The sequence below is a fragment of the Colias eurytheme genome, chromosome 5 (genome assembly GCF_061535395.1).
Source record: "Colias eurytheme isolate Ceu_HAF_F1 chromosome 5, ilColEury1 Martin Lab GWU primary, whole genome shotgun sequence".
Taxonomy (NCBI): Eukaryota; Metazoa; Arthropoda; class Insecta; order Lepidoptera; family Pieridae; genus Colias; species Colias eurytheme.
In genome coordinates, this window is record NC_142984.1 from 2,946,675 (window position 1) to 2,963,355 (window position 16,681).

The 16,681-nt window shown below is 32.0% G+C and overlaps 1 protein-coding gene across 41 annotated transcripts in view; it reads right to left on the reverse strand.

Moving 5' to 3' along the window:
- The window catches only part of LOC149908338 (uncharacterized), a 465,602-nt gene that overhangs the window by 401,237 nt on the left and 47,684 nt on the right, over positions 1-16,681 (reverse strand). Inside the window, exon 5 of one of the 41 annotated variants that reach the window (XM_090101741.1) lies at positions 1,566-1,972. The exons of 38 other annotated variants lie outside the window; for them this stretch is intronic. In XM_090101741.1, coding sequence (XP_089957867.1) covers positions 1,581-1,972 — 392 coding nt within the window. In that variant the 3' untranslated portion in view covers positions 1,566-1,580. Of the gene's footprint in view, positions 1-1,565; positions 1,973-2,055; positions 2,518-4,562; positions 4,826-16,681 lie in introns of those variants that run through there. 2 more of the 41 variants (XM_090101790.1, XM_090101769.1) reach the window with 2 other exon arrangements.

Genomic DNA, 16,681 nt, shown 5'->3' on the forward strand with positions numbered 1-16,681 from the left:
ATACACCACCTACCTGTATTCGTTGTTTTTGTCATTGCTTTCCTTGGTTGGGTTACCTGGAAGAGATGGCTCTGTAGCCATAAGGTCGCCCATTGTGCAATTTATGTGTATTCTATTTTATGTAATGTCTGTAATTTGGTGTGTACAATAAAGTTCTCATTCATTCATTCATTCATTATTCACAACATATTTAATCTCGAAAACTTTTTTATTGATGTAAACTTTTACATGTCATGTACATACATTTATAAATGGATTTGATGTTTATTGTCTCACCACAAAACAATTTAAACATAGTCTAACCTTAGTCTAACCTCTTTAATAGTTGCCTATGTGAAATACAACAAAACCAGATTAAAGAGAACCCGCGCTTAATGTTAAACCCTGCCTTAAGTTTGCCTGCCTTGAGAAATAAATCTATACTAATATTATAAAGCAGAAGTGTTTGCGTGTTTGTTTAAACGCGCTAATCCCAGGAAGTACAGGTCCGATTTCAAAAATCCTTTCGGTGTTAGATAGCCCATTTATCGAGGATGTCTATAGGCTCATTATCATCACGCTAAGACCAACAGGAGCAGAGACACGCGGGTTAAATCGCGGAGCACAACTAGTGCTTTATAAATAGAAAAACATATGGTCTAAACATGACAATGTTCATTCTTCACACATACAATCTCATTCCCATAGGTCTTTATTCGCGCAATGCACCGTGGTTTGCCGCACTTCCAAGAGATTCTCTGGCCGTTTTCGTAATTCTTGAAGAACTTTTCACCGTTGTACATGAGGGCGATGTTGCCGCTTCTGCCGTTCGGTTGGAAGTAGCCGAGTCCTTGAAACAATCGACAGTTTTAACATTTCATGTATTAAAAATTAAACATGAAAATACAGACAGTTTTCCAACGCTTATATGTTAGTTATCTTTTCCTATCTGAAGAAGTTCAGATGAATACACTGAATACAATAAAAATGCAAATAAGTACTTAACATTTTGGTAGTTAATTCAATAAATAAAATATATTTATGAAATAAAATTATTTTTACTCTACATTATAAGTCCATTAAACTACGGTTATTTTTCTCAAAAAATATCAATTATTCAAATCATACTGCAAAATAGTACAGTTTTAAATAAAAAAAAATCATAGGTCCCATACCGGGAAAAATAAAAACACGCAAAATTTGATTCAAGCAAATTTAATAAGAAGCAGTCTATAATAAAACAATACAATAAATATATACAGACTATAATAAAAATAACACGTCTACCTATAAAAATTCTATAGAAGGAATAAGGCTCATATATAATAATTCTTTAAAAATATCACGAAATTACGTATCGTTGAGATATCACTAAAAGCTAAGCTTATTATTATTACAGCGTAGCTTTTAAAGGATAAAATTTAGAGATCATCAAATAAGTTAACTTCAACTCGATGTCATCCTAACGAACAACAATCTAACATCACATCACAAGTCTTCGGATCATAACATACTCTGAGGATGACCATTTCATGGTGAACCGAATTACAAAACTTAATATAAAACTATAAAAACATTAATCTATAGTTGTGATAGCACCGTTACTCTTTCTTCTCTTCGGAGGCGCTCCGATGCCAGAGATCAGTTTTAGGGGCGATTCGGGGGAAGTTGAGGGCGTGGAGCGCCAGGGAGGCGGCCCTCGGGGAGGTGAGAGGAGATGGGAGGATGGCTGCTGCTATCGAAGGAACTGTGAGAGCTTGGGAGCGCGGTCGAAGCTGGACGAAGGCTCCATTGCCGCAGCGGGCGTGTGACGGCGGCGCGTGGTTGTGCGCGTCGGAGGAGGCCACCAACCGCCCCGATATTAACCTCACCCGAGCTCTGCAGCCCATATGCTTCGAGGAGCAGTAGAAGAACCGCCCGCCGACTTGCGAGTACGTGAAACCCTTTAGCACCAGAATATACTTCCCCTTTTCTGTCGGGATGAATTGCACATCTGTAACGTGAACAAATTTTAGCAACGCATTCCGCGCATATTCACAGGTATTTATAGATGAATTGAAAATAAAATAACTTCAATGCGTATTGACTTTTTATTTATATGTGAGGATTTATTTGAGGCAAATATAAAATCTTAAAATTAAATAGTAAACTTTTTGAAATTCACACAATCATACACTCACTAGGTACAACTACACTATTTAGGAAATACTTTTACTTAATTACGATTGTAATTAAATTGCATATGAAACCAATATTCATGCTAAATGATTCTACATCAATCACGTAAGATATCCTAATTTTTTTTTAATTATAGCTTAATATACATCTCGTTCCTTATAATATATTTTGGCGGTGCATGTGTATGCTCTAAGTGCTTTCGTAATATTTCCCCACCTGGCGCGACTTGGATTCTCGCCTTACAGCCCGTCACTTTTGAGGAACAGTACCAATGCATAGAGTCGTTAATTTGCGAGAATGTATACTTCTTGTACATTATAATGTTTCTACCTCTACGTGTCGGTATCATCACTATGTCTTCTGTAATAAGTGTACTGTTATATTATATGCTCGACGAAAAAATGAATAGCGGGGATAAAATGGTCACTTTCGGTGAATATGATCATAATATTATGAATCTGATTCACAATGATCACTTAAAAATAATTCATAATTTGAATCTATGTGTAAGTATGCGAATCCGAAACAGTAGTTCTGAATGATATGTTTTTAAAAGGTTTTCAATTTTGCTTTGGTTCTGTCAAATATATTTTGTATAATATAATATTAAATACGTATATATAGTCACGGCATCACGCGTGAACGGGTGGACCGATTTCGATAATTCTTTTTTTATTGTATTCCTTGAAGTGCGAGGATGGTTCTTATGTAGAGAAAACGTAAACGTATTTAATATTAAGGCAGATTTAGCAGTAATAACGCACATTTATAAAATAAGAAACTTTAATCGAGTGTTTTAAAATATTCAATTAATTATTCTAAACTATATTAATTATAACCATTAAAGTGACGTAAAAATTCAAAAGATTTTTAACATTTCATGATTTCATCATAAAGGGCCAATTTATCACAACGAAATTATAACTATATGAAGTTATATTTTATGCCTAACATAAACTTATGCATACAAATATAAAAAAAAAGTATTAAATATATATTTTATACATATTTGGATTAATTAATAACTCATGATTCAACCATTTTAATTGTCATTATTTCAGAAGTACCACCAATTTTTATAATAGTATTTTATTCATTATAATATTGTAAATAAAGTATTTATAAATCGAGAATCTAGATTGTTATATAAAAACTTGCATTAGTTATGTAAAAACTTAATCTTTTGTTCGAAACCTTAACATTCGAATTCAATAAAAAATCTTTTATAATAATTAGTAGTACTATACTATACAGTTAAATCTTGATACAAATAACTTAAAAAATTACATGTCGTATAAAAATACTAAACTTCATAAATCAATAATTATAAAGGATATGTTTAAATGATTAAACTCGTTATAAGTTATATTATATGTCTTAAACCGGCTACTCACCTACCTGCGGCAGGGGCAATATTGGAATTGCCTTAATTGGCTCCTTAATTGTGATGTGTATAGACAAGCAGGGGTAATGTAGAGAACAACTGAAATTGCTCCAACCAACCGAGATTGTTCCAATATTGCCCCTGCGGCAGGTACATGAGTCGCCGGCTTTATGGAAACGAAGTACTTCTTGCCAGACAATGTTTTCACGTTGTCATTATTATTTTACTCTTTAATATGTATTTATTAAAGAGTGACATAATATTTCGATTAAGGGCTTTCTAACATTGCTAGTGAAAACTTAGTAAGTACGCGTCTAATAAATTCCTGCCTTTCCTATTCAAAAAATGAACATTTTATTATAGAACAGTTTTGCAAATCTTTCTCCAATAAAAATAAAAACAAATACATGTACATAACATACGTATAAACTGATGTTAGATTCATCTTCAGAACCCTAAAACAATATCTAAAAAACCGGTTATACAACTCCCAAAATTGGCAGGATTCCATTGGCCTATGCCTCATGCCACCTAATATAATCATTAAAACAACGAGACTCAAAACTAACGAACAACTAGTACCATATTATACCGATCAAAATTAACACTTTAAAGTTTAAAGCATACCAATTGCCCTTATTCACGGTAAATATTTGTTTAACAACAAAGTTGAAAAACATGTTGTTAACCTTGTTGTTAAATTGTGTAGCTGAGTTGACAACGTATCTTGAACAAAGCTTCCAGAAACATTTTCGATCAACTGTCATCAAATGTTTATCTTGAATACGGGGCACTTCTATTGCATATTTAGGGCCGATTTTTCAATGCTTGGATAAAACTTATCCATCCAATAAAGTATTACACGATAATATTAAAATGTCACGTAAACTGTCAAATACGGGCAATTAGAATACGTTTTTAAAATGGTAGTTTTATACATTATTCGACGATTAAGTTTTATCCAAGCATTGAAAAATCGGCCCTTAAAGACGCAGTGAAGTCAGAATATATAAACAGGGTGATAAAAAAGTAAAAATCACGTGCACGTGTGTATAAAAACGTCCTTGAGTAACCTTGAGTCACTGTCGACTATGCAGTAGGCGTTGCACACTCCTCTATGAATGCATCTCCAGGTGACGTAACCATACTTGTTCCTCCTCTTCAGGTGGTATCTGTAGCCGTCTCTGATGAGCTGTCTTCCCCCCCGTTTGCTCATCACATAGGCGACTTTCGGCCGAGCCATGTACGCTGATAGTTGAGGCTCACATGTTAAGATTTCGTACTCTGAAAAATATGGGGGTATTAATGGATTGCTCATAGTGAAATTGCATGTATTTTTTTACAATTTTAGATTGATTTCTCTTAAACAATAATGCAAGAGAGTCCTTATTCAGTGTTCAGTAGACATTTATTTCGTCTCCTTTTAATTTTGGTAGGATATCAACAAAAGTATACCCTTGAACTAATTAATATTATTATACAAAATTATTATTTCTGACAAGAGAAACTTTACTATGTACCTCTACTGCTACTAGGTATTATTATTTTTTATTTAAAATGTGTTTTGCAACTTAAACAATTGGTGGACTTTAAAAATGCATTATATATAATAAAGTTTTTGTTGTAATCGTCATAACTCCCTTTTAATATTTAATATTTTGATTAGTTTGGGTAGGAATAGGATAAATAGAAACAATTCATATTTCTTTCATTTTTATTTTTATAAGCTCTACAAATAAAAAACAACACATATGAAACAATATAAAAATAGCTATATCTTGTACATTAAAATAATTGTTCAATATATCTAAACTGGCACTTGTTCATAAAAAAAATATATTTTACATGGCGTTACATAAGTAATTTAGGAACTAATAATAAATTGCGAGGACTAGATATCTTCGGTGTTTTACTAAATCAGTTACATTTGTAATAATCAAATATGACTATATCTTAAATTAATTAGTTGTGCACTATGGACCAAACCAAAAGTTATTTAAAAAAATACGCACAACCCTTTAATTATTTTCATTGAACATTTCATCCAAATCAGTCCTGTAGTTTATTAATTAAAGCGTATCAGACAGACAAACACGAACAGACAAACACGAATTTATAATATTACTGATTAACTATGGATAATAATGTATAATCTATATTATACTACCTATAATAAGTAATTTAGTTTTTTTCACGAAATAAATGCCTCTAATGTTATTTTGCCTTTTTCTCAAATCCTACATTTCAAACATATCTATTACTAGCGGTCCGCCCCGGCTTCGCCCGTGGTACATATTTCGCAATAAAAGGTAGCCTATGTTCTTTCTCAGGGTCTAAAGATTATCTGTGCCAAATTTCATCAAAATCGGTCCGGTACTTTATGCGTGAAAACCATACATACATACATACATACATACAAACCTTTCCTCTTTATAATATTAGTATAGATAAAAAAATCTTATTGCATCCAATGTACTTAAAAATACCTATCAGTTACAACTTACAATATGTATTAAGTCCCTTATACACTTAAATCTAAAATAAACAATGTGTGCGTGTAGTAGTGTTCACACGTAAGAAGTGAAACTTCTTTATGACCTTATTTTTCAAAAAATAATTTACTATATGCAACTTTACAGAAATACGTCGGATCACGCGTGGTAGGGATAAGAAAAAGATGGCGCATAACGGAAAAATGTCACGCGTAACGAAAAAATGTTACACTAATTTTTTTCCAACCCCGATAAAGAAGTTTCACTTCAATAAAACCATATAATTTGTAGTAAAAACTCTAGTAAAAACACGAATTTCTGGCAAGTACAATAGGGTAAAAGTGGGATAGATGCCGCACGGGGATAGATGCCTCATTTTCAAAAAACCTCACTTCCCAGAGTCGTGACTACGAATTAATGATTTAAATAGGAGCTCCTATCATCCCGCACCTCGCGTACGCATGAGCTGTTGTTTGGTGAAGACGTGTTTCGCTAGTGCGTGTTATAATATCCGCGGCGAACTTCACGAACACGTTAAAATTTAAAAAGGTTGATATTTGCCTTTGCATAACTTTATAAGTATTAATAAATTTCACTATATTTCTTATTATATCTATACACTGGTTCATTAAGTACAAATCTAAGTGAAAATAGTGGCTCATTTGTTTTTATTTAATAAAAAAAATACTGGGGCAGCTATCCTTATCAAAAAGGATAGTTGCCCCTTTTTTTCGAGGGATAGATGCCCTTAGGGGCCTCTAAGGGCATCTATCCCTCAATACATATGTACATGTTATTATCGATAATCACAAGTACTGTTTATATTTTTACCTGATTGCGTCAGAGGTTTTCTCTATATTAACCGATTTTACTCGTTTAATTTGCTTTTTTTGTTATGTATTTTTACTTATTAATGATCTGTCCTTATACTGATTGTAGGAGAACCACGCCACGAAATTACAAAAGAAAAGAAGGAGTGCGAGCGCAAGTATATTCTTGGACAACAGAACAACTATGTTAACATGACATTTGCTGGTTTATCATATTAATTTTATTAGATTTCGCGTTTATAGAGTATGTAAGGCATCTATCCCACTCTGCAGGCATCTATCCTCCTTAGTATTTTCATGGTGGGGCAACTATCCAACTAGGTAGGCATCTATCCTCAAAAAAGGTGTTCTACAAAAATATTTATTACACATTATCTATAAATGATAGGATAAAAAATATATATAGTAATTCAAAACAGATAATTAACCTAGCTATATTCATACAAAGTGTTCGTATAAGATTCATGTATTTAAAATTATGAGGCTATTTCAAAAAGTAGGGCATCTATCCCACTTTTACCCTACTGTGTTCGGAATATAATAAATATAAGGCTAAGCCTGTAGCGGTATAAGCATAATACTGAATGTAAGAACAAAGTTTTATCTTGTACTAGCTGTGCTCCGCGGACTCACCCGCATTGCTCCGCTCCTGTCCTAGCGTGATAATATATAGTAGGCTATAGGTAGAGGCTATAGGTTATAGGTAGTATATAGGTAGAAGGCTATAGGTAGCCTTCTTCGATTAATGTACTATCTACCGAAAGAATTTTTCAAATCGGGCCAGTAGTTCCTGAGATTAAGACATTCAAACAAACAAACTCTTCAGCTTTATAATATTAGTATACTATAAAAATATATCAAATCGTATAATGAACTAGAAGACAAGATGGCTTTATTTCAAAAATTATATCTTACATGCAGATGAATCCCGTAATTTCATAAATAATCTATTTATTAATTTCTTATATACTAAGCAAAATTTCTTCAAAAATCACAATTCACAATTGCATTATTGTCAAGCTATAACGATTATCACAGAAGCAGTTTTAATTCAAAAATACTTTAAATTACTAACTATTAAGGGTCAATTTTTCATGCCTTGGTTAAAACTTAACCGACCGATAAAATATACCTACAGGATGAAAAATTACTACCTCTAATATTTCAAGTACTTTTCTTTCATTCCATTCAAACTTTCCACCCTGTATATTTCAGAACAATATAAAATATCACCTGAAAAATGACAAATAATGAGCAATCGGAACAAATTTTTACAATGGTTGTTTAACAGGATATTCGACCAATATGATTTCTTAACCAAGGATAGAAAAATCAGTCCTTAAGGATATCTTAATATACTATGTACCAACAAAAAAGGTACCTAACGTTATTTTTCATTAATGCATTGGTTCTTTAATCATTTGAACAATGATGAAGTGCCATTTCTAAATCATAAAAACAAAATTTACGCGTCACTCCTCGAACGAAATCGTTCAAATCTGAAAAAAAAAATCTACAATTAACCCTAAAGAAATACTAACTATAACTATATTTAAATTTAAAGGCCAATTCAAACTACAGCGGCTTTTACAGCGGTATCCGTACCGGCGTGGGTAGCGGTATCCCGATGGCACGCGATTAAATCTCTTACATACTATATTATAGAGACTCTAATCGCGTACCGATCGGTATACCCGCTACCCAGGGCGGTGGAATACCTATACCGCTCTAGTAACAATACTAAACCCATAAGGGTAGGGTAGTCTTCGTAGGTGACCTGAGGCCTTAGACAAAGTAACAATTAAAAAACGATAACGAAGTTAGAAAAGGAAAAATGTATGGGATTGAAATTAGATAGACCACGTGATCTAACGCGGCGTATGTCAATCCCATACATTTTTGCCTTTTCTAACTTCGATATCGTTTTTTAATTGTTACTTTGTCTAAGGCCCCTGTTTAATCTGTTGTAGATTATATGCAGATTCATTTTAATTTTAAAGTGGTAAGTAGTAAGTAGGTACATATAAATCTTGTTAGTCACCTACACCAGTTATAACTCCAGAATGGCTGAACGGATTTTAATGATTTGAATTTGTTTTTGTCTCTACCTGGATAATTATAATTTAATTATTTTAATTACATATGGTTATATAAAATCTTAAATAATATAAATAAAAAAATATTTCAATCATCATCATTTAGAAATTATCTCTAGATCCTAGGATAGGATCTCTAGATCGCCATAACTACTCTTCTTTCTATAAATTAGAATGCTTAAAAGCATTATTCATTTTAACGGCAATCGAGTTGTAACTCCCCCGCCCCCGCGGTTCTTTCAGGATAAAAAAATTAATTAATTAATTAAATTAAGCCAACAGTGCATTTACATCAAACGAGCAAATGCTTATTCTAACCCAACTATGTCAAATTCTTTTAGAGCGTTCGAAAAGATTCTATGCAATGTTCTAATCTTCTTCTTGTCTTCTTATATATAAAAATGAATCGCAAAATGTGTTGGTAAGCGCATAACTCGAGAACGGCTGAACCGATTTCGATAATTCTTTTTTTATTATATTGCTTGAAGTACGAGGATGGTTTTTATGTAGAGAAAACGTAAATATGTACCACGGGCGAAGCCGGGGCGGTCCGCTAGTACTGTATAACACTGAATACGAGTTTTCGTTTACACTAAAATATCACGAAAGAATACTCTTGCTCTAGCTCTAGCTCCATGTTCATTTGATGTAAATGCACCGTTATATGTCATCTAAGAACAATCCAGCTTTCTAATGGAGAAATTATTTTTGTAATCGGTCCAGCAGTTTTGTATGGATTTAATAACTTAAATGTTTGCTCTACATTTGTATCTAAAATGGATAAAAGAAATAAAACTCTGTGTTTTTAGTATTATTTTATTAAAAATATAAATTACATATGTACAATTCTCTTATTAGTATAATAATATAACAAGCATTTAATTCATTTTATATTGAAACTAGCGGCCCGCCCCGGCTTCGCCCGTGGTACATATGAAAAATAGATGTTGGCCGATTCTCAGACTTACCCGATATGCACAGAAAATTTCATGAGAATCGGTCCACCCGTTTCGGAGGAGTATGCAGACTAACATTGTGACACGAGAATTTTATATATAAGAAGAAAGATATACAACAATATTACATACACTTTTCTGTTAGTTACAATTTAAAACCAAACCAAATGAAATCAAATTAAAATACATATTTATTAACTTGTATAAAAAGATACATACATAAATATATTTTGATCTGACATCTAATGACTAAACAATTTACTTAAAATTACTCTAGTTATGGTTTCAATGCTTGGATAAAACTTATCCGTCCAATAAAGTATTACACGATAATATTATAAAATGTCACGTAAACTGTCAAATACGGGCAATTAGAATACGTTTTTAAAATGGTAGTTTTATACATTATTCGACGAATAAGTTTTATCCAAGCATTGAAAAATCGGCCCTTAATCATATAAACCCTGCATTATATTACGCCGCTTTATATTCTAGGTTCACATATTATCTCGTTTTTATTACAATTTAATATAAACAGCTGCATATTAAGAAATGGAATGTAAAAAAATATTCACAACTTCGTCTCCAATATGTGATATTAAGCAAATTGACAATATCATCCTAGAAAACAACTACATATTTACAAACAATTTACAAGAATATTATTTGATGGTCATCTATTATGATCATGAAAAAACGCAATAAGACGACAAATGTACATTATGATGATAAAAAATTGTATAAATATCCTTTAAAATTTCCATAAGAAAGAAACAGAAAAGTCATTAGGATTTATCTGTTTCGCAAATTGAAATTTTGTGGATTCCAATGAAGTTATCTACATTAATTAATATTAGAAACTCGTCAACATGACAGTACAATACTAGTGTGATTTTTATAGTTACAAAAATATCATCTACAGAGGCACTGCATGATTATCATCTAAGTTCTAAAACACCACAATTCCGTTCCTTTTCACGCAGAAACGTTCCCTACATAAAACTTTTAAAAGCAATTCCGAGTAACAATATAATAATATTGTAAATATTTCCTAAAATAACACTCTTTAATAACATGATTAAACTACTGTATTGTCTCTCCTTAACAAATATTGAATTAACTCTCCGTTAAAGTCAAACCGAGTCAAACCCTAATCACAATGGGCATCGTTGGGCGAGTAGAGGCAAACACTATAATGTCTATGCCTAAATGTCTATGATCGGCCGTCATTGTAGATGTTTATTCATAATTGTCAAACGGCGGCAAACATCGACGATTTGTTGGGCCAATGCTGCCTATTGTGTAGAAACCCATATTAAGAGAGTTGATTACAAGCACTCAAACATTGTATATTTCCCTATAAACACGATATTTGCCTATAGCAGCTAATAAATGCGTGTTGAATAGGGCCCAATGCTAGCTATGGTTGTGCATCCCATACGCCCTGACGATGATCCCATCGACCGTGGTGAGGGTCGCCACGCAGGAGTGCCTTCGCTTCTTACCGCACACCCACCTCACGCGGACGCCGGACGTCCTCTCGCGGATAAAGTTGAAACCGTCGTGGATTATCATGGGATTGCCGCGGCGGGATATGACGATCTGGAAACCTAAAAGTACTTGGCTTATTACTGATCTTGAAGTGATATTATTGACTAAACATTATATTATATCCCTATTTAATTGGCATTTAGAGTACTTATTCACAGAAAAACAATTTGTGTAATAATTTTTGTTTCGCTATAAGCTAGTCCTGTATTTCTGTTTCTTATGATAATAATTTGAAAATAATTTTCCAATATTTTAATCTTTTTCACATTACCCCCCTGGACCTTTCAAGTTTTGTATTTTAAATAAATTATTCATTACTTTTAAAACAGTTATTTTTTCATTGATATATCTGTACCTATAGTAATAAATGATTAATTTCACGATGTACATAGATATAAAAGTTTCAATTTAAAAGACAAAATTATACATAACACATTAATTCATACAAGTCCTTCGAGCTAGAAACCGAAATCAAAGCAAAACCACGCTCTTAAAATACAGGTGCCGCCATCTATCTAAATTCTGATGCGTTTTTTCGTCGCCGATACAGTTTCAACATCTTACAGCGATGGTTCGCCGACCGTCGCTCGAGGGCGCTGTTTTCCATTTCCACCAAAACCCATAAAAGTTCATCTCAAATCTCTATACTATCTTAGTTACAATTCCTTCATACAGAACGTAACTTAAACAATTCATAATGTATTATAACAATCTGTAGATTGTTTGCGGCCTTGCGGGGTACAAAGATACTCATATCAACGTAAATCGACTTAATTATTCATGGTGTTTGAGGTCGATTTTCCACGTCATCTTAATGAAACAAGTGAGTATGTGGAACAAGAAGTAACGGATCTCTTGATGTGAATGCCTCGGTACTAATAACTCGCCGGCATTCTCATGGAACGATACACACGGTTTATTTGAATACTTTCTGTCAAACGAACATCACTACATAGTATGAAATAAAGTGGCTTTCTCTGTCCCTATATCCCTTTGTATGCTTAAATCTTTTGAACTACGCAACGGATTTTGATTCGTATTTATTAATAGATAGAAGAGAAACCTTGCTCTTGAATCACTCTATATATTAAAAAATACGAATCAAACTACTATATAAATTATTAGGTTTTAGACAAAGCGGGCGAAGCCGCGGCCGGAAAGCTATGTTACTAAGTTCCTTTAATACTCTTGAGTCTTGCTATTGATTTCATATTAATCCATCAGTCCTCGGAATCACAGACACAATAGATAATCTATTGTGTCGTGGCCCGATCGGGGCTTACGGTGGTCAATGGGTTAAATAAATCTCTTAAACCATAGTAACTTATTCATCAACCTGTACAGAAGCGTCAGTTATAATTTAACCTCTGTTACATAATGAATGAACCTTTCAAAACCCTTACAGAAAAGCTTAATTTCAAAACCTTTACAAGTATTACGTTTTAAATGAAATTCAAATTATGTCAATATAATTGTCCAAGCTGTAACATCAAGAAATAGAATATTTTCTACATCCTACACGTATTTTGACAAAGAAACATTATAATTTCCAACATTTTTCGAATAAACTCAATTATATTGTTTACGATTATGAGATAAGTTGTTATTGTTGATGTTTAACATAGCTCCAGGGTCTATTTATATAAAAATAATCATGGAAATATTGTGATGCTATGAAAAATATTATAAGATATCTGATTTCTAAATGAGACACAGTTACCTAAAATGTACATACTATTTAGAAGTTACAAAATATTGGAGTCTATAGGTAACCATACAACATAAACCGAGCTAGACATAGACAAATATTATTTTCTAAAGAACTCCAAAAAAATGACTTCCAAGGAATTCTTAATATCGTCAACTTTAAATCTGCAAAAAATCAAATACCCCGTATAGCTAGAATTTAACTTACAAAAATAATGAATAGCCCAATTATTGTAACCATGTTTCGGATGCAGTATTTAAATTTCAATAGCATAATTCGCCTAAGGCTACGTAGGTAAAAACTAGTCCCTTTAGAATGATCCCAACGAATGAAAGTCTTTAGGTCCAGTGAATAAAGTACTATTTTAGGGATGCAAGGGATTCCCTACCTGCATCTGACCCTAGAAGCAATCACAGTATTCATCAAAAAAACTTCAAATAGAAACACATCAAAAGCCAGGATGTCTAGACATCTTTTTTTATACCCAGTATACGCAGGTAAAATTCTTCAATAGGACATTTGGTGAGGGTTAGAAATAAAAATGTTCATACATTGAACCATTTAATTATAATCGAATGTAAGAAGTTTTTGGCATACAATTTGGCACATAATATGTAATCATTTATAAGGTCTATTAACAAATTGAACTACAATATATCACATGCATCTGCAATACAGTAAAGTATAATGTTTGGGCAAAAACCCTTTTTACTAAACGGTAAATAATATAAATATGGTAAACAATGATAATGTAGGTATATATTAAGAATGATTTATTCACGATTAACATCGTATTCAAAATAAATATATTACAATTTATAATAACTAGTATTTCTTGCGTCACGATACATTAGAAGATTCTTTTATGTTTAATGTTTTGGTAACTTTGGCACGTTTATACAGAAAATAATAGTAAACTCAGATAAAAGGTTCCACTTGTGACAATAAGCAGAAAATTTGAAAAAATACTGACTTACATTATTTACTTATTAAACTATCTAATATAAACAACATCTTCCTTAAATCTAATTATACATGTTAACCACGAAAACATTTGACTAGCTTAAATATTTGGAATTAAAATGTATACTACTTAAATTAACCTCAATTCAACAACATCGTATCTACATAACACAGGCACAGTATTACCATATTTCCCATAATATTGTAATACTGTGACATAGGTATTTGGCGGCGTTAAAATTCGAAGAAAATGTGACTAGATCCGGTGTGAACATTGAATTACATTATCTAATATAAACCCACTTCCCAACTAACTACCCGTATTAAAACATAGCTATTTAACACAATTTACTTTGGCACATATAAAAATGAATTACATTAAAATATTACTCTTCCATAAAATAAATTCCGTAGATGACACAACACTCAAGTTAAACGACCTCAAAAATGACATTCGTTATTACCGAAATCAAAACATAGCCTACTTCTAGCAGACTAACATTAACGGCACGCCTAGTCAATTAGCAAATTGATCACATTTATAAAAAGCTAATTCCTTGTTTGTTACGATAATGAATTACAATCTTTCATTTCGCTTACATACATGCTTGACATCTTCGGTGGATGCGTGTGCATGGGTGGTTGGCCCAACACCCTGTCATGTAAGGTTAATATGGATGCTGGACAGCTGCGGGATTTCCTCGACGAGCAGTACCACAGAACTCTTGCCTTCTCTTGTTTTTTTCTAGAGTTAACGAAGTAGGTATTACCTTTGTAGAACAATAGCTTGCCCCCTCGCGGCGTGTATAGGTAGCGAGCACCACCTTGTAAATAATTGAATGTTATAGTTCATTTTGAAGGGAGTTTGTTGAAACAGTGTACCTACCTTATAAAATAAGTTAGTGATATATTGTATTGGATCTAGTTATGTATAACTGAAGTAACTACAAGTAATACTTCGTCAGTCAATATGTAGGAGAGTATAGTCAGTTATATGTAACGGAATAGATTTAATATTCAAATTCATATAGATACTTGTATAACAGAGATATAATATTGTATATAGTATAGAAATGTAGAGAAAATAAATAGGTAAGACAAGTACTTAAAAACAAATATTTTATTATGCAGGTACTTTTAATATATATGTATTCATTTAATGATATACTCGTATTTTAACATCACATTGATAAAACTTCTTTCATACATAGCTAAATGATATTTTCATTTATTTTTTTAATAATACTGCTTAAAACTGTAAGTATCAGTAAAATATAATAGGACAATTATATAAAATATAATATTATAATTTATTACAATATTTTTAACATAATATTATGGCAAATGCTTTAAGCAAATTAATCTCTTTTATATTTATAGCTAATGATCATGTAACATTGAAAAACACAAAACTCTTGTGTTCACATTAAATAAAACACGAAATAAGGAATTATTTCTTCTTAATTAAGGGCCGATTTTTCAATCCATTGTTAAAACTTATCCGCCCAATAAAGTATTACACGATAATATATAAAATGTCACCCGTAAACTGTCAAAGACGGGCAAAGAATACATTTTTGAAATGGTAGTTTAATACGTTATTCGACGAATAAGTATTAACCAAGGATTGAAAAATCATCCCTAAGACAAGTTCCAAGTAAGATAATATAGGATTTTTTTCTTCTAACTGTATCCACAAACCACATAACATATCTAATTGATATTTTCAAAAAAAAAACATGATATTCTTACAAAGGTAATATGTTACACTAGCTGTGCCCCGCGGTTTCACCCACATTGCTCAGCTCCTGTTTGTCTTAGGGTGATGATATATAGGCTATAGGCTTCCACGATAAATGGACTATGTAACACCGAAAAAAATTTTCTAATCGGACCCGTAGTTCCTAAGATTGGCGCGTTCAAACAAACAAACAAACTCTCCCGCTTTATAATATTAGTATAGATGTACCATTTTACATATATTATTATCGTGTTAATTTATTTCTTAGATTACTATCTAGTTTGTTAGTTTAAGTTGTTTTATTAGGTATTAGTTTAGTTTTTGTGTAAATTTTTAGTGTAAGTCAATACCGCATTAGGTTAAGCCTATAAAAGTAATTGATGTACCTAATGATAAATAAATAAATATTTGTATGATTTATATTCGACTCGTCTCATATTGTTAAGTTTATACAGCCGAAAGAAATGAAATTGTTATTAAAATGAGTATTTATTGAGTTTAGTTTGCAAACAATCCCGAGACCGTTTATTTGTCTAGGACCAAAAGAGAAAATAGGAAGTACACATTTTGAATGAGCGGAATTGATTCTCTCTATATATTCATCGGAAATATACAATCTTGTATTGTATTATAATTTATTATTCATACAATAATGTTGGATACAGATCCTAAGAAAAATTTCACTCTACAATAAGATAATATAGATTGAAGAATGCCGCATTTGTATTTTATTTTATCATTTGTGTACTTACAACTCAGAACAATTTAGGATTTTTTCTAAAGGGTTTAAGGTCTGAGAAGGT